Raw genomic sequence first — 18,849 nt, 5'->3', positions numbered from 1 at the left:
CGTGAGCGTTGAAGTCTCCCAGTAGGACAATGGAGTCCCCAGCCGGGGCACCATCCAGTACCCTTCCCAGGGACTCCAAAAAGGGTGGGTACTCTGAACTAATGTTCGGCGCATATGCGCAGACCACAGTCAGGACCCGTTCCCCGACCCGAAGGCGCAGGGAAGCAACCCTTTCGTCCACGGGGGTAAACCCCAACGTACAGGCAGAGAGTCCCACCCCCGCCCTCCGCCTCTCACCCGGAGCAACTCCAGCAAAAGAGAAAGTCCAACCCCTCTCAAGGATTCGGGTTCCGGACCCAGAGCTATGTGTCGAGGTGAGGCCGACTATATCTAGCCGGTAACGCTCAACCTCTTCCACCAGCTCCTTCCCCACCAGAGAGGTAATGTTCCATGTCCCAAAAGCCAGCTTCCATGTCTGTGGTTCAGACAGCCGAGGCACCTGCCTGAAACTGCCATCCAAACCACATTGCACCGGACCCCTCCGGTTCCCCCGATGAGTGGTGAGTCCAAGGGAGGACGTGCCTGTGTCTCCTCTTCGGGCTGGGCCCGGCCGGGCCCCACGGACCAAGGCCCGGCCACCAGGCGCTCGCCTTCGAGCCCCCACCCTGGGCCTGGCTCCAGGGCGGGGCCCCGGTGCCCCTCCGGGCAGGGTACACATCGCACTTGCTGGTTTTTCCATGAAGGGTCTGTTGAACCGTTCTTTGTCTGGCCCTTCGCCTAGGACCAGTCTGCCTTGGGTGACCCTACTAGGGGCAAAATGCCCCCGACAGCATAGCTCCTAGGGTCACTAGGGCACTCAAACTCCTCCACCACGGTAAGGTGACGGTTCCAGGAGGGGGGGTCACTGACAATGACAAATCTGCCCAAAAATTTACTGGATTCTTTCTTCGTCCGTTGGGCGCCCCTCCCCACATTCTGATCAAACTCAGCCACATAGTTTTGGCACAATCTTGCTGAAAGCCAAACAAACTCCACCGAAAACATGACCGACACAACCAGGGCCCATAACTTCACATATTTTATTCACAAGAGAGTTAAACTGCATCGAGAAGACAGTTTTCCCTCTCGCCAGATAAGCTTCAATTTATTTTCTGTAAAATGTAGAGAACAAGAGTTTAGGGGTTGTTCTCATCCTACTAAATGTCTCCAAAAATGACTTGTGATTTCAGGCCCCGACGTATTTCCTTCTGGGTTCATTCAGAATGATTCCTCCCTCTTTCATTGCTTTCTTGAAAGCCTGAACCTATGGAGGAGAAAAACCAGGAAAAATACAGGAAATTGACATACACAAAATAATTGTACCAATTCTCCATCGGCAGTGGGAAGCATGCACTCACAGCGTCGGAGCGGAATGTCCAGGGAATGGACATTAATACCATCCTGGTAATGCCGGCCTGCTTGCATCGATGTGCCAGCACTTCACCCAAGGCCTGACACGCCGCCACGCAGTACGTGGAATGCAGCTGCCTCTTCAACGCCCACTCCTTGGTTGAACAGGAGAGGACCGGCCCAGGAGAGCTGCGAGAGAAGACCTCTGCCTTCGCGTTTCGCTGCGTACGGGTCAACATCAACCTGGAAACAAAAAAAAAATCCCACACGATTGTTTCAGCGTATAGCAACTGCGTGAATAATTACAGAGAATATGAATTCATTGCCATGACCTGTGGCTCCTCATTAGACAAAGTCCAAACAGATTTCAAATAAAAAAATGTACTTTAATTGGATAAAAAAAAAGCATTCGATTTGAATACATCAGTAATGTCTTCACAAGTTGTTGTTTTTCTCAACCACAGTAAGTCAATGCATGTATCTAACAAAATACAAATATTCATGTCATGGTGACCAATCACCATTTCGAAATTTAGTTTGAGTGAACAATCAAGTCACAGTGATTAACATGATTGTTTGTGTGTTTGTTGTTGTTTGCAAGTAAATAACAGGAAGGAGCACGCAGCCCCGACACACACTAAAGTCAAGAGAACCCCACTGACGGACGGACACACACATGTGGTGGAAGTCCTGGGGAGGCCAGGTGGTCTTCCAGCCCCGATCCTTTACTGCCAGAGCCAACTGCTCCAGGTTCCGCGGGTTTCGGTTCTCAAAGATCGGGTTCACGGCCTTCTCGTCCTCTGCCCGAGGCTCCAACTTGGGGGCTGCCTGGGTCACACACCGAACTGGTAGCTGGAACACTGTTAGCATACATGGCGTTTGATAAAACCGGCAACCGCAGTATGGAAGGAGGGATAAAAGTGTTCACAGACAGTGACGTGTAAACAAAATTACTTAAGTTACCTGTGTGGTTTGTAGCCCCGAGCGGACATCGTTGAATTTGACCGAACAGCAGCCGAACGCTTCGACTACTTCCGTTCAACGCCATCTCCTCCTCAAAAAATTCACCTCTTTGAATATAAACTGCTAATATCAGCTACGTATTGTAGCGTCACTCTTTAATAAATGAACAAGGTCCTTTGCATTATCCCCCTGAAGTGAACTCACTTCAGCAGGACAGGTGCCATCTTTAACATTCAGACATCCGTGTGCAGCAGTGATAACGGCACTGAAAGAAACGAACGGTAGCACTTGAGGACACACAAAAGTTCCGCCGGTGTTTCTTCACCCATAAACACCGTGCAAATAATATACATGTTTCTCCTCTATTTATTTTCTTCTATGTGTAAAATTTTCACTAAAATGGTTTTCAATGTAGTTTGATGAATTGTATTCCACTACAACTCTCTGGGTTACTCTTAAATGATAAATACTTTACACACAAATAATCAGTGGCATGCATTATTGTAATTAAAACCAGTTGAATATTGTTAGAAGAGTAAGATATTGCTAAATAAGTTGTTAAAACTGCATCTACCTTGATAAGAAACATAACAGAGTTACATTCTGTTGATATGGCTCATAATGCTTCAGATTTTAGTGCCACTACTTTTTATTCATGTAGATCCATAAAAGGTGAAAAGAGGGGTCTATAACCGGGTCATTTTACCCTCTAAACTTTCAACAGTTTTCCATAATGAGCATGAGTGACACACAACAGGTCTGAGATTGGGATACTTCTGTAAAAAGTAATGGGCGTAGAGTATGATTTAACACAAGATTACACAAGAAAATCACGTTTAATTTCAGTTCAAATTTGAAGACTTTGACAGTGCAAACTTGTAGGAAAAGGGATAGGAATTGTTGACAGACAGGTGATGATGACCTCCTAAAGACTGAATGAATTAGCAAGCTCTCGCTCCCAGTAAGGCACCGGTAAACTGCTTTTACAACCCTTCTGTGCTTTGGGAACATGACAGCATGGGAAAAGTATCTTTGGCTGGTGAAATTCATTCAGATAATTCCTCGCCATCATTTCAGGAATCCTTCCAACCTCAACAAACCAGTTCAATTTACATTCAGATGAAATTAATCCATGAAATGCTTTCCCTTTACAGATTATAATCCACGATGAAACAGTTGGACATTAGTGAATACTAACCATTCCTTGCGCAACTGAACATGCACAGAAAGCAGTGTTTAGTTCTACATGGAAAAGAAGTATATTGTTTCATTTTATATAATAATACAATTGTTATTACTTATAGAGCTCCTTCTCATTCAGCTGATGCAAAAATAGTCTCATGTTCATTGTACAAGTCAAGTAAACCTTTAAAGAGCCACGGTTGACAGGACATCATTGTTAAGACAGGTCGTTCTGATATGTTGTGGTCCAAGTGCTGAATAAGATACATAAATTAACGAACTGTTTGGCAATTGAGATGAATTATATGGCTGATATATTGATCATATAGCAGCTGAAGCATTGATCAGAGATGAGAAGGAGAAAGGGTTCAGCTTGTAGCCCGATCCACTGTAGAACTTGTTCTGAAACTCCACCCTGGAAGAGAGGAACACAATTAATAGGTCAGTGTGAGTCAGATCTCTCAAATCTATGGAGGATTACTGGACCCATCACAAAAACTAGCACTTTTTTCTTTGTGTTGCATCTTTGTAGCTTCACACCTTCAGGATCTTGTTGATCAATTCTCTTGTTTTTTTGAGATCACGCAACACATCTGGAAAACCACTGATTCACATAGTTTCTCCTTCTGAAGTGTGTAACACACTCCCCCCGGGAAGAGATAGGAACACCTGCTGATAAACTCGGGAGGTTTGTCCGTGGATTATCTGCATGGAACTGCTCACAGTGAGACTGCAAAAGCCTGTCAGCACCTTTTAGCTACCACGCTCTCCACGGCCGATCCAAAATCCGTTGTGAAAAGGATATTCTCTCAGCGTACTGCAGGTGAATGTAAGGAGGAGCTTCGCGAAGACGGACATCATGAAGGATTCCATGAGAATTGAATGAACTGGAGTGTATTAACAAAAGTAATGGGCGCCAAACATCCACGTATTTTGAGGGACAATTTCATCAGTTCCTCTACAATTGGCAGTTTGTAGATGCAGCAATAGTCACTTACAAAAGTAGTTGGACTTCAATCTTGACATTTGGTTCCTTCTCAGCATTTTGAATTTTCCCAAAAGCAAATAACAAAAAATCATCCGCTTTTATTCTTTTCATCTCCAGCCCCAATAATCAACCAAGAAAAAAAAAAAATCAACTGGCCAGATTAAAAAAAAAAAATTGCAATATTAGATTTGGACTGTCATTCATCACAGGTTTTTTCTTTTTTAAGTAAACTTTTCTTTAGTGCCAGAATCAGGTGAAATTGTCCTTATTTATGCACGAAACAAAACAAAAAAACTGACAGCAGTAAAATGTACTTATATTAAACTCAGCCATCGGATTTCTCTATAAAAAAAGATTTAGTAACAGTAACTCTGCTCCATCTTCTGCTCACCAGTGCAGACGGAGCGCATGCAGGAAGGCCGAGAGTCCCTCCATCACTAGGAGGATGGAGACGGTCAACACGGCGAAGAAGGCGAAGATCACAAATAGAATTACAGATCCAACGTAGCCTTGCCACCTCAGAGCAAAACGAATCACCATCACCCACAACACCTCTGACAGCTCTGTGGAGGAGGAAAAAAACATTGTGTGTGTATGACTCACTGACTGGAGACAGAATAAGTGCGTTCATAGAGGAAGTCTGTGTGTGTGTGTGTGTGTGTCAGCCTGGTCTCTGCTTACGTGCATGTGCCAAACTGAGGGCCCAAAGTCGGAGGTAGGAGGCGGTGTTGGAGATGCAGCCCAAACAGTACTCGATGGTATGGATGGCCTGATGCATGAAGACGTCTGCAGCATCAAACTCCTGCAGACGAAACAAACACTTACACAGGGAACCAATTGGGGGGCTGGTTTAGCTCTGAGGCTCTGCCCATACTGTACCTCCTCCTCAGAAGCTCCTCCCTCCAACTCCCCTTGGCGGGTGTTAATGGAGCCTTCGTCAGCCACCAGCAGACGTCTGTCTTCGTCCTGAGGCTACAGACAACCGGAGATCCATCATAGAGTACATCAGTTGTACAAGAGTTTAAATGCGAGCGCGCACACACACACACACACACACACACACACCTCTTGAAGTCTTCTCCTCTTGTATGTGATGTATTCAAATGTTGGCTTCCCCAGCAGGAGGACTGGGACAGAACACAGAGCCAGCACCACCAGCAACTTCTGCACTATGTCCTACACACACACACACACACACACACTTTAGCTGAAACTCACAATACAAATATGTATATAAATGTTACATGATTATATCATTACATGACACAACTGATGTTTTCTTTAAGGTCGACACTGGAAAGGAAAAGATGCAGTACAATTGCAGGAGTGGAAGGTCAGTAGGTCAAAAATATTCACCTTAACTATTATAGATGATCATTATTAATTAAAGCCTCTGTGTGTGATGACAGCTTACAATGTCTGGTACACTTGTCAAATTAAAAAGGTGTGAAAGCAAACTGGACCAGATGAAAAATTCTACAATGTTGCAACTTCGCTGCTCAACTGCAGCCACGAGGGTCATTCACACGCAAGCAAACGCCGACGTGACTTGTTTGACTGTTTTTCCAACTGGCGCTCTTTTCTGTCACCTCAAAAACCTGGACATCAAAATCACAACAGCGGTTGTTTGCTGTCGCACGCGCACACACACACACATACACGCACGCGCAAACACACACCTGCCCGGTATAGAGAGGAGGGTTGCTAGGATTTTCTGAGAAGAGAAACATGTCTATGAAGTGGATGAGTATACTGGGAGCCTTGTTGGATTCGGCAGCAGTGTAGGCGATCCATTTGAAGACCACCATGAACACCAGGTATCCAAAGAGGCACACCATGAAGACCAGCTCGGGGATCAGCACCAGGAACAAGTTGCTGATCTGACCAAAGTGCCTGACGGAGACACAAGCAGGTATTTAAGAAGCGGCGCAGGCAAGTCAGGACAGGAACGACCACGGTGGAATTCAGTGACTCACACATAATTGAAGAAAGACAAGCAGACTCCAAAAGTCATGTGGATGATGCCGATGATGATAGACATCTTCATCTTGTAGGGGTTGAGGAAATTCAGTTTGTTGTTTGCTATGCCCCAAATCTGACAACCCAGAGAAGGAGAGAGAGAGAGGGAAAGAACACGGATGAGGAGTGTGAACGACAGCATGAAGTCAAAGAAGAGGTTGAAGGGGGTAGAGGTATACCGGGTCAATGCCAAACGGATACGGACTGGTGAAAACGCCGGTCACATTTGGATCCATGGACAAAAACTGGTTCCCTGCCAGGACTGACGCACTGTCAAGAATACATCACAACCCTTAAGAGGTGTTCGGAGACTGGAAATACAAAGAATTAAAAATGAAAAGAATCCTACGATTCAAACAGAGACGAACGACTCACTTCCAAATGTTTTCCTCAAACATGGGGCCGACGTGCCACCCCGAGTTGAACGTGCTGAGGCCTCGACTGAAGCACTCGTTATAAATGGCCCCCGTGTAGATGGAGAACAGCCCCATCAGCAGGATCAGGTAACGTCCACCAAACATCATCTTCCAGATCTGAGAACACACCAGCATGTTTATTATTCTGAATAGTAAAAGAATACAATTATTCAAATAAACGGGTGAAAACTGGGCCAGCATTTGATTTGAAGAGAGACAAATCCCTTGATAGCGGGCGTCGAATCAATAGGAGGCCCAGATTTATCTTCTTTCTTTCTAGTGAATTCTAACAGCAGTGAATTTGAGTAGATTAAAAGTTGTCAATTTGTCAAACTACCACCTTGTAGTACACCTCCGCCAGATAATGCGGTTACAGTTTACATCCATGTTTGTCCAGACTTGTGATTTACTGTTGGTGGTGCCAAAAAAGCGTTTTCGCTGAACGTTATGATGTCACAAGTTAAATTTGACAGAATTCCTTCCTTCCTGTGAGGGTTTCCATAGAGGTGTTGTCGATTATCCTCAGAATTACCTCATTGCTGTTGTTCCTCAGTTTGGGGTCTTTCTCCTCTAGAACCATCCAGAGGGCGAACAGAGTCATCAGCAGACCGTGACCCACATCTCCGAACATCACAGCAAACAGGAAGGGGAACGTGATGATGGTGTACAGCGCTGCACAGGCATGCACAACCAGGGAACACACACACACACACACACACACACACACACACACACAAGCGTCAAAAAAATAAAAAACACACACGCGAGGCTCTCACGTGCTAATCGTAACACACCTGGATTGACCTCACGGTAGCTCGCCACTCCGTAGGCATCCACGATGTTCTGGAAACCAGCTGTGAAGGAGTTGAGGGGGAAGAGGGTGGGCGGAGGGGCGGAGGAAGGCAGGCGGTTGTAGAAAGAGTCGACGCCACTGCCGCTCTTCCTCTGGGAAGACAAAAAAGGGTTGGGAACGTCGCTACCCCAGTGCACCTCCTCTCATTACAGCTCTGCTGGCTGCGCGGGTCTTACCCCTCCCTCTCTCAGGGCGCTCTGCAGCTCAGGCAGCTTAGCCACTGGACACCAGGCCTCCGCGATCAGGCACTTGTCGGTGACGGAGGGGCTGCAGAGATTCAAGACCATCTGGACCGCCTTGCACTTCTGGACTCGCACCTTCCACTGTGGGAGCACGGCCACCGCCTGCATGAGCAGCTGCTGCAGGAAGGCCTCCGTCTGTGACAAGACCTTTAGGAGAGGGGAAGTGATCGTCAACACACCACACTTCCTCTGTGAAAAACCCGGTTTTTATCCGTCATGGGCGGATGACTGCTGCTCATCTGGTAGCTCTTGATCAAGTTTCATCTGGCTGGAGGATGTTTGAGATCAGTGTCAAAATGCTGCTTTCAAACTTTTTCCTTATTTGTTTCTGGTGCCGTGTTTTTGCAGCAACGCACCTTTACAGGTATCTGCCACAACAGAGCCAGAGCGAGCGAGAGAGAGAGAGAGAGAGAAGTAGAAATCTAACTTGTTCCCCTGCTAATTTGTGGGAATGGATTTTTAATCTTGTGGCCACAAATTAATTCAACTGTCAGACCGAGTTATCTCTCGCTGTCACAAATTTAACAAATCTCATATCCTATGGCCACAAAATATATCATTTTCTCTCTGTGGCCACTCTGGGCCGCTGATGTCGCTCTCGTGGGGGACGTGAACCAGGAAGAGAAGCAGGGCGTACGGACATGCTTTCAAACTTCAAGGACAGAAATGACAGCAACTGAGAGGAAACTCACGCTATTTCAGGCTCCCTGGGGTTTTCCTGCGTGACACAGACACCACTGATTCACACTCACCGATTTGATGTCTTCAATTCTGCCTTGAAGACCCAGGAGAATCTCCTCTCTTTCCGTGGCGCTGTCAGGATACGCGAATGTCTGCGTGCGGAAGCTGTGGACACAAGAGAGATGGGGTCAGCGGGTTCAAACCGTAGAGTCTCGAAGGACGCGGTGGACAGAGTCACCCACCAATCACAGATCTTCTTGACCTTCTGTCCAATCTGATCTCCCCAGAAGGAGATGAGGAACACCGTCCACTGCACCATCTCCCCCTACAAACAACGCATAAAAATCATCATCATCGTCCCCTGGATGTAAAATATCTGTAATTTCATATCTCAAACATGATCCATGCTGTCTGTGAACTCGCCGTGTCCGGGTTCTCGAGTCGATCCTCCATTTCTCTGAAATCGACGATAATATAACCACGACACGCTCGCCACAGCAACCGTTCAAAAGAGGGCACCTTCCAAGGATGGACCACCCCTGCAACAAAACTGAAGCCCAGACAGAGGAGACGCGGTGAGACACGAGTACAGGAACCGTGCTGGACAGGTGCAGACGGGACACGTACCTGAGGTGGACATCTTGGCGGTTATCAAACAGGCCTTGGCTTTCCAGCACCGACGGTGGCGCCTGCAAGGTGGAGCCATTAGGATAATTGTTTACAGTTTAGATGTGATGCTGCGTTCTTGATTTCTAGCTGTGTTGGGACCTCAACTCAAGCCAAGTCACATGACCTCAGCCTTTCAGACAGGAAACAAATTCTGAATCTAAGTGTAGCATAACGGGAGAGCAAATCTGTGCTGTTCCGGCATGCCTTTAATTCTGATTGAAATGGATTCATTTAAAGCGCCATGCTTGCTCAGTTCCCACGCTATCGGTGTGTCACACAACTGCACACCTGAGGTACCAGTTGGCGCCTGGGCTTCTACGCTGCTGAATGTTTTGGGCTGATAAATGTTGAACGACAGTTTCTTTTACTGAAATAAATAGAAGCGATGAGAGAGATGCTGAGGAAACGCCTAGGAAGTAAATGCCACTGATTTAGCACATGCTGATGAAAGAGCGACATCACACGCTCCCTCTTACCTGTGAGGCCGTGAGAGAGTGTGTCCTGGTCAACACCTCTCGGTACTGACAGAGCTGCGTCAGCTGAGCTCGAAGGCTGTCTCGGTTTCTGGACACCTAGTTGCACACACACACACACACACACACACACACACATAATAATAAAGAAAACACACTTTGCAGTGGGACTGACTGAGGGGCTGCGGTTCTCACCTCCTTGAGCTCTCTGGCCAGCCTCTCGCTCTCCTCCTCTATGGTGATGAGCTCGCGGGGCTGAGGCGCTGACGGTGTCGGGCATGGAGGAGCAAGGGGGCCCTGCAAGGGCGGAGACAAGGACCGATTGATCTCCTGCTCCACAAAGGCTGAGGGGAGAGAAGGGAGAGTTGAAACAACACCAACACGAGCCCAGACAGATACACAACACGAGGTTAAACTCACTGAAGGTTTTCTCGAGCTCCTCGCACCGTCTTACCTCCCCGACAAATCTTCTCTGGAAGGCGTTCACGTTGGGATTCAACTGAGGCATGAAAGGAGAGGAAGAGGACAGCAGGCGTATGTTAGTCACAGTCATCTGTTTAGACGGGGGGGGGGGGGGGGCATTCATAACACTCTCAGACGCTCCAACGTGACATCATAGTATCTCATAAGTGGTAAACAGTTTAATGGCTGGAAAGTGTTTTCGTCACCAGATTAATCAGACTGAACACGTGATGAGACCTTGCTCAGGAACAGAGATGTAATTAAATCTGGAGAAAGGCCGAGCGCTTCAGGAGGCCTATAGGCTGCTCTTTGTCTGGTTACTCACATCCCTGAACTCCACCAGGCCCAGTTCTCCCAGCTCGCTCACACAATTGTAGGCCGAACCAGACTGGAGGAAGAGCTGCACCAGGCACACCTCCTCGCTGCGGAACATGGAACCCATGGCTGCCTGCGCAACAGCACCCGTGAAAAGTTACATTTTCCTCTAAATAATTAACTTTGCAAAGTGAAAGATACTCAGAAAATTGTGAAAAGGAAATGAAGATGAAGAAAAAGAGGAAGTTCTGCTCCTGACTGATACCAGGCAGACACATTTCCACTCTTGCATCAAAAACTTCTGTCACTCTACCTACTCCAAACTTCTCTTTATTCCGTTTACAGTAACTAATCTCTTATCGCCAGGACTTCTTAATTTTTCCTTGGACCAGAATAATAACTTAAGTAGTATTAAGAATTGCCTTTGTTTTTGTTTAATATCTTATTCTGATTGTGACTCTCTGAGCTAAGGACCTCCCTAGAATATGTTGCAATAGAAACTAAAACTGTGGTAATTTTAAAGTGTGTGTTTGTGTGTGTTTCTTGCCGATATTATCTCATGTTGGGATTTAAAGAGTGGCAGCTTAGCCTATTCATCAATTCAGACAAAGTCCTGTCAGTAATTATGACCAACAACTTAATGGCTCCCTAAAATTTAAAGTAGGTGTTGCAATCAAAGTCTTCCCCCTACGCTGCTACGGTAAACATTCAGGGTCGTGTGACCTCATTTACGACACATATAAACATATATGCTCATTTATACAGTGTTCTTGACAACATCTGTTTTTCTCACTACTTTTGCATTCGCCACAACCACCAGAGCTTTCATTTTCTACTCCCAGTTCAACGGAAGCTAATCGGACCAAATGTGGAAATGTTCCGCTTTGTGAAGTCTAATTTAATTTGATTAAAAGGTTGGGAGTTTCCTCGGAGAGGAGCTGGTCATCGCAGCGTTGACCGTTCATTGTCTCATGGAACAGAAAACCGCATCAAATATGCGCTAAAAGATGTTACGAGCGGAACTTCTCACCTGTCAGGCGCGTAGATTCCGCAGGACTCCGGCCGGGTTACCAGTCCCGTATAAACGGACACACCGGCCACTGAGAACCGGGACAAACTAGACGTGTTTATGAGGAGTTGTGTGTCTCCCTGTGCGTGCGTCGTCTCGCACTTCCCGTTTGGGAGGTCACGTTACTGCGGTGTCACGTGACTGTTGCACGAGGTGGAAACTTTGTTGATTAAATGGCGGCAAGAGATTTTAAGGAAAAACTCATGAATAAAAGTCGTGGTCTTATATCGTATTGTTTCTATGGAACTTTCTCAAAATATCGAAATTGTAAAGTAATCCTACAACTATGAAAAAAAAAATCAAGTATATGTTAACACTGAAAAGAATTTTTAAAAAGCCATCTGGACTCAGCGAATTGGAATCCCGCTAATATAAATGCATATGGAGCCCTTTTCTTATTTCACAAATTTTATTTTTAAAATCACAGTGCAATTTAGCTTTGAAATTTCAATAAAAAACTGTTTGCAGCTGGATGCCTCCAGGACCCCGGCCTGACACAGGAGGTGACCTCTGACCAGCAAGATCTTTTCAGTCCACCCAAGATGATAAAGAATCAATCAAGGCCTTCTTTTGATTTTGACCTGACTAAAATGAAGCAGACATCACATTTAAATCTGACCACAAAGATATTGTCAGTTCATCCTAAAGTCCCCGGTGGACATTTGCGCCAAATTTGAGGCTCTAAAAGAACATTAACAGCAAAGACATGGTGCCAGTGACCCAGAGGACCAACATTAAACTGAAACTTTATTTTCCTGACATACTTCAATCTACATCTGAGTTTGCTTTGATAAGACGTTTGTAAAATAAATCTTTCTTGGGGCTCAACTCGATCTCTTTAATTCAAGGTTAATTTCAACTTTAATCCCTGAGGATTCTCCTCTTATGCAATGTTGAATTGAACTGGTTGAGCCTTAATCTCCAGAAACAGGTTTCTTGGTTTAAGTTCCCAACGTGCTGTAAGACTCAACTTAGTTAAGTTGTATCTGATACTTGTTTCCCTCCGACCACTTTCATTTTAAATTATGTCGGCTCAATATGCAAACGGCTTTTGGAATCCCTAAACACATCACTTGAACAAACTTTGGAGAGAAGCAATGTAAGCCACACACATTTCAGTGTAGGCACTTCGAGCACAGTTACATTTCTTGACGTTGAGAGAGCGGCTTTGAAACGAGCGACTGGCGCCTCCATCTGGAACAGAGGCAACCTGACTTTTTCTTCACGAATCCTGTAGTGATAAGTGGCAATACAAAAGATATTTTTATTTTATTGTAAAATGGCAGAGCTGCAGCAGGTAAAATAGCACATAATGAGAAATATACAATTGGAAAAGAGTGAATGGGGCAAGTGAAGTCGAGGGGGTTACAGGACAGTTTGTCACTGAGGAAGAAGAATCTCATACGTCTGCTCAGCTGTGCTGTGCGTCGCTACACCTCAACTCTACTGCCATCAAACTAGTCTATGTGAAGAAGCACAGCAGGCTGCTGCTGAACATCTCTGTTCTCCCAGAGTAGGTCTCTTAAGTTGTATGATGAGCCAACTCGTTGTACCCCCCCACCCCAACCCCCACCCAAAACAAACAACAAAGAAAACACTACCGTTAAAATCAGAATTGCTGGAAAATCAGAACGTCACGCTGGCCAACTTATTTTACATCGTTTCGATTTCACGACACCAACAAAGAAGTCATTCTATCACGCTGCTGTGGTTTCAGATAGATACAGGGAACTTCCGTCCTGACATTGAAGAAGCAAATTTTGCAGTGATTTGTCTTCCTTTTCTAAAAAAAAAAAAAAAAAAAAAAAATCTATCCAGAGTGGCGCCCCCTCATGACGACTGTTCTGGTTCTTCTATTCTACAAACTGTAGAACTTGAGACTTCTGTCCATTCCAGCGGAGGTCAGGAACTGAGCGTTCTCTCCGAAGGCCACGCCAGTCACCAAGCCTGTATGATCTAGGATGAACAATGGCAAAAGTTACCTTTGCACAACAAACACCGTGTGACGTGTGTGTGATATGTTTGAAAACACACACTCACCGGTGAAGTTGAGGACCTCAGACCACTGTTTGCAGATGTAGACGCGGATGTCAGAGCCTCCGACAGCCAGGTAGGTACCACTCTGGTCAAACACCAGCGACTTCACCTGAACACACGAAAAAGAGAACAGTGAGCTCCAGACACAGAAGCAAAGCAATCAAAGCAGGACAGATGGAGGTGCTCAGTGCCCCAGTTAAGCACACAAACTTGATTAGTGTGAATCAAATCAACATGTCGGCTGAGCTCACGTTTGTCTCCACCACTTAAAAGAGAGTCTTGTATTAAGGGGGCCGGGCCTGTTCGTGGCACTAAGGAGCCCCTACTTGTATATGCCGCATGGACACAGGCCCTCAGTTCCTGGAGCGATGAGTTAATCACATGACAAGTCTTTGGAGTCTGATTAAGGGTAAAGAGCATTTGATATCTGATCAAATTTAGAAAAAACAAAAAACAAAACACCACTCCGATCACTGCAAACTTGTCAACTTCACACGGAAGCCATAAAAATAACAAGTGTGTCATCAACTCAGTGACGTTTGGAGCTGCTAACCAACCAGAAACGGACAAAGACAGCCCAAATTCCACAACAGCTCCATCATCACCTGAGCGTGCAGGACTTTAATTCATTCAGTGTGTGCGCGTGCATCTGTGTGGACGTCCCGGTGTGCACATTTGTAAGACGGTACAGACTTGTTACCAAACTAGGGACTGCTGAGTGCTACAGTGCTGCTGGCGGTAAAAATAGAGCAGGCATATAAACAGATATTATTTGGGGTGGGGTTTCAGTGTAAAATATATTTTTTAAGGATCGATTCACAGACAGGTTTCCCTGCACCTCCCCCACACTAGAGGACAGCAGTGAGAAATGCTATTGCTTGTTTACCTCATAGTTGTTGTCCAGAGTGATGGTCTTGAAGTTCTTCAGTTTCCTCAGATCCCACAGTTTCAGAGAGCTATCCTGGGCACCTGGAGCACAAGGTCAGATCAGGAGAATTGTATGATTAAAAACATTTTACTTCAAGGTTACTTCAGGTCAAAAACAGGAGCTAAAGATGACGACATGAGCAATAACTAACGATCCTACGTGCCGCATTGTCAGGTCACATAATGTCTTAGGATCTTGTGGATCCATGTACAGGGAAGGCTACCATGCTATTTTTGTTTTGTCAACATGTTCCTGCCACCTCACCACCCAGTGAGGAACATTTACACATCAAACACCAGCAGCGCCCCTCTGTTAAAAACTGTTAGATGTCTCACCTGTGGCCAGGTAGTATCCATTCTCAGAGAAAGCAATGGAGGTGACAGGGCCGGAGTGGCCTGGGAAGTTGGCCACATTGGTGCGCTCCTTCAGATCCCAGATTTTGATTTGGGAATCGGCAGTTCCGGTACCAAAGATGAGACCATCAGGGTGGAACTGAGCACAGGTAAGAGCTAGAGAGGAAAATGGGAACATTAGCACCTGCACTGGAGACGGTCCCTTTTTCACACCACCAGACACACAAGCAAACACCAGGCACTCACCACAGCCTGCACTTTCATCCGTGACTTTGGTGAGGACTCTGCCGGTCTGGATATCAGAGAAGGCCCAGTACTGCACAAGGAGGAGGAGAAGTGAGAGAAAGGTTCAAGCAGTGAACAAAGTAAGAGCTTTATCTGAAAAGCTCTGTGAGCCTGGGTCCTTGAGCTGCATACGCACCTGATCCTCAGAGGAGCTGAGCAGGTAGTCTCCAGTAGCATGGAGGGAAAGTCCAGTGACACCTGCCTCGTGGGCACGCACCACCTGGACACAGTTGCCCGCTGTGACCGACCACACACGGATGGTGGTGTCGGGAGAAGCAGAGAAAACCACAGACTAGAGGGCGGAAACAGCGAGGGACGGGAAATAGATTAGCGTGTTTTTCAATGAACAAGACTTAAATTTGTTCAAAAGAACTGGTGTCGCTACCTGGGATGGGTGGTAGATGACAGAGGTGACCTTCTTGGTGTGACCCTTCAGTGTCGCCACAATCTGCTCCTCATTCTTGTCGAACACCACCACGTTCTTATCGGCACCACCTAGGAGAACATATAGGGTCCGCGTCAAATCAAAGTCTTCAGAGTGCCTCGCAGCACGTTACTGATCACGGGGTCGACGTACCAGTGAGCACTTTGTTGGTGTCAGAGGGACAGAGATCCAGAGACAGAATACCAGGCACACTGGCGCTATGAAGACCCTGAAGGAGACAAAGGCAGCACGTCTACACTGTGCTCATGAAGATCTGTTCCACAATCCCCTTTAATTTATACTAAATACGTACAGCATGGGAGGCCACTTGGCGGTATTTGCTGAGATCTTCAGCTCTGACCAGCTCTTCTGGGACAGTTTTTCCTCTCTGTTACAAGGAGTGAAAAGTGCATTACAGACTTGCAGTGATTGCGCAAAGAAAGTCCCGAAAGCTTCAACAGCTATTAAACAAGCCCGTACCTTCTTTCTCTCTGTGGTGAGGATGGTGGCTTTGTCTTGAAGCTGTAAACAGGAAAACACAAATTAAAACAAATGTGACAGAATTTAGATGGGCTTAAAAAAATGAAAGATGGCTGAAAGAAAAATGATTACCTTCTGGATGATCTCGGGGGTCATTCCCACCTGTTCACTGATCTCCATGGGCTCTCCAGCAGAACCCTGAGATACAGAGGGCAGAGACGGAGATTGAAGGGAGGAGGTTTGGTAAAACATGATAGAGAGTAACTGACTGGTATCTTAATGGCCAAAATTAAGAATCGGTCACTCACTGCTGCCGCTGGCTGAGAGGCAGGGACTGCCTGAGGGGCAATAAGTCCAGCTTGGGGTTTGAGTGTGGCAAGAGCTGTGAAACAGGAAACAAGAGAGTCAGTTGTTACCGTCACCGTTTCGCTCACATTTTGAGAACATCAAGGAAAAGACCATCAAATCAATTTTCACATCTTTAGAGGCATCGCGAACTTGTCAACCCACCTTCTCTCGCAGCAGTGACCTCTTTGGTGAGTCGAGCGATGACTCTGCAAGCGGCGTCATGTTGGTAGAGCGCGTGCGACAGTTCTTGGCGGGTGGTCTGCAGCTGCTGCCTCAAGGTGAAGCTGTGAAGCATCACAGCATCCTGGATTTTTTTTTTGGGGGGGGGGGGACAGCATCTCAATTGGTGGTGGTTTTTAAGGAGGAAACAAAACATTTCTGTGCAATTCGAACATCCTTAACTTTTATATGGGTGATAAACATTCCTCTGGCCTCTGAAATTTGTAGTAATCTTTAAGTTTGGGAATTTTTTTCCCCTCAATTTCTGAGCTTTCTAAAATCTGCGCTTTACAATGAAAGATTATATGTCGTCTTGTGTGTGTGTGTGTGTGTGTGTGGGTGTGGAGACACCGAATGAGCCCCTCCCTTAATGGAACTCAACTCAGCAGGATCACATGTCACACTGCAGCAAAGATGCTTCTCTAATTTGTTTGTGTTCTGTCAGGTGAGGCGCAATGCACAACACGAAGGCCGGGGGGATGGGGGGGGGGGATCGGATGAAAAATAAATGCATCTTTCCAAATTCCTCAAAAGTCTACATTGTCATATTTGAATTTCACATTTATTGACCAGTGCTCCCGGTCCATTTGCTTTTCAGAAAACTGCTGTAATCACAGAGCCCTTCGTTGTCATCCACTACCGCACGTTGGCTGATGCTGCTACACAAGAGCAACTACTTGTTTGGATCTTGTCAAGAGTGAGAGGGGAAGAGTGGATGGAGCACAAAATGCTCTAAAAGACAAAGAGTAACAACACTTACCCACTCATCCTGGAGGGACTTGAGAATAGCAGGGATGCTTGTTGCTGATGGTGCCTTTGGTCTAATAGGATGGGACACTTGTAGAGGACAAAGGTTACAATAAATCACAGGAAATGTCTCCAACAGATTTTATATAGGAAAAAGTCACATTGGGGATCAATATACTTTCTCTGGGTACAGTTAAGTTGAAAAAATGAATCCAAGATGGATTATTGAAATAAGGCATCGTGATCATAGAAAATAAATGTATGCTTCTGCTTCTACTATGCTCACAATGTGTGCAGACATGCAGGTTTAGACGAATCATGGTGCAATCCAATATGGATACCAAAGAAAACATCCAACCTTCCGATGAAAAAGCTCTTCACTTTAAGTTTGTACTTTATTGCTGATCTGATTCAAAAAGGATTTTACTTTCATGGTTTAGCTTCATCCAAACACCCGATCTTCTTTAAATTAACGTATAAGGTTGGTAAGGAACACTTTAATAGCGTTAGAACTCAAATGTATCACCTAGACAAGCGACATTTATTCCTAACTATCCGGCGGTTTCAGGATCTCCTCGAGTATTTTGTATTTTAGATTTAAAAGTGTGTCTATTAATCTGTTAAATGAGGGGAGGTTTCTCTGTTTCGAAGCTACCTTTGATATCTACGAGCTGCTCTTCAGACAGCGGCTGCCCGTTCATCGGGTCCGTCCCATTCTCTGCGATGTACTTCTCGATCAACCGGCGCTCAAACACCTGGTTGGACACCGGAGAGACGCACGGGTGCTCTGGAACCTCGTTGGAGACTGAAAATACATATTAAAAGTATATAATAACATATAAATGAAATAACAGAAAATTATACGAGCAAGCTTTAGTCAGGACACACATAGTGACACTGAATGCATGGCCGCTAGCGTTAGCTAAATTAGCTAGTAGCATTAGCGCGCTGTTAGCCTACGTTGCATCTTCGTCAGATGAATTTATTGAACTTCACTTACTTGCACAAACCAAAGACATCTTGCCAGTGGAGCCTTAAAAACCTTTCCGAAGATGTAACTATGCCCGTTTTAAACTTTAATAGATAATACCGTTAAAGTACCCGTTGCCTATGTTTTGCTTAACTTAGAAGTAGCACGCTGTCCTTTCATTGCCGCTACAACTGGACTGCTTCTTCCTCGCTCTCTTCAATTGGTATGTTAAAGTCTCTCAAGTACTGCACTGCCCCCTAGTGAGAATTGATAAACACTCCATACTCGTACTAAAATGAAAAACCCATCTCTTTTTGGACAAAATCTACTTTTGCTCTTCGCTATTATATTTTGTAATCAGGGTTACTTATCATCTCGTTTTTTTTTAAAAATCTTG

At 45.6% G+C, this 18,849-nt stretch overlaps 3 protein-coding genes across 3 annotated transcripts; all 3 read right to left on the bottom strand.

Annotated features, from left to right (window-relative positions):
• Positions 1 to 1,005: 1,005 nt before the first annotated feature.
• mrpl18 (mitochondrial ribosomal protein L18) lies at positions 1,006 to 2,562 on the bottom strand. Its single transcript, XM_086221468.1, has 4 exons — positions 2,293 to 2,562; positions 2,006 to 2,189; positions 1,338 to 1,572; positions 1,006 to 1,243 (listed from the first exon to the last, which is right to left on the bottom strand). Exons 1-4 carry the CDS (start codon positions 2,375 to 2,377, stop codon positions 1,166 to 1,168), a joined length of 582 nt encoding a protein of 193 aa, XP_086077594.1. The 5' UTR covers positions 2,378 to 2,562; the 3' UTR covers positions 1,006 to 1,165.
• A 435-nt stretch (positions 2,563 to 2,997) lies between these two features.
• tcirg1b (T cell immune regulator 1, ATPase H+ transporting V0 subunit a3b) lies at positions 2,998 to 11,788 on the bottom strand. Its single transcript, XM_086221467.1, has 21 exons — positions 11,623 to 11,788; positions 10,603 to 10,725; positions 10,236 to 10,314; positions 10,011 to 10,159; positions 9,819 to 9,914; positions 9,301 to 9,362; positions 9,097 to 9,223; positions 8,916 to 8,998; positions 8,745 to 8,838; positions 7,927 to 8,139; positions 7,692 to 7,842; positions 7,430 to 7,569; positions 6,857 to 7,014; positions 6,661 to 6,751; positions 6,439 to 6,557; positions 6,142 to 6,355; positions 5,528 to 5,638; positions 5,342 to 5,434; positions 5,144 to 5,264; positions 4,854 to 5,025; positions 2,998 to 3,889 (listed from the first exon to the last, which is right to left on the bottom strand). Exons 2-21 carry the CDS (start codon positions 10,717 to 10,719, stop codon positions 3,796 to 3,798), a joined length of 2,484 nt encoding a protein of 827 aa, XP_086077593.1. The 5' UTR covers positions 10,720 to 10,725; positions 11,623 to 11,788; the 3' UTR covers positions 2,998 to 3,795.
• A 1,648-nt stretch (positions 11,789 to 13,436) lies between these two features.
• Positions 13,437 to 18,673, bottom strand: prpf19 (pre-mRNA processing factor 19). Its single transcript, XM_086221466.1, has 16 exons — positions 18,483 to 18,673; positions 18,138 to 18,287; positions 17,496 to 17,572; positions 16,679 to 16,820; positions 16,477 to 16,550; positions 16,301 to 16,366; positions 16,169 to 16,210; positions 16,002 to 16,076; positions 15,842 to 15,917; positions 15,650 to 15,759; positions 15,401 to 15,556; positions 15,226 to 15,295; positions 14,962 to 15,135; positions 14,585 to 14,667; positions 13,702 to 13,807; positions 13,437 to 13,617 (listed from the first exon to the last, which is right to left on the bottom strand). Exons 1-16 carry the CDS (start codon positions 18,499 to 18,501, stop codon positions 13,520 to 13,522), a joined length of 1,518 nt encoding a protein of 505 aa, XP_086077592.1. The 5' UTR covers positions 18,502 to 18,673; the 3' UTR covers positions 13,437 to 13,519.
• Between the last annotated feature and the right edge of the window lie 176 nt (positions 18,674 to 18,849).

Source organism: Aulostomus chinensis, chromosome 13 (assembly GCF_037954235.1).
Source record: "Aulostomus chinensis isolate RoL2024-O1b breed Wild chromosome 13, RoL_Achi_v1.0, whole genome shotgun sequence".
NCBI lineage: Eukaryota > Metazoa > Chordata > Actinopteri > Syngnathiformes > Aulostomidae > Aulostomus > Aulostomus chinensis.
The sequence above is the reverse complement of the archived record's forward strand: the minus strand, read 5'-3'. Positions and strand labels throughout refer to the sequence as shown.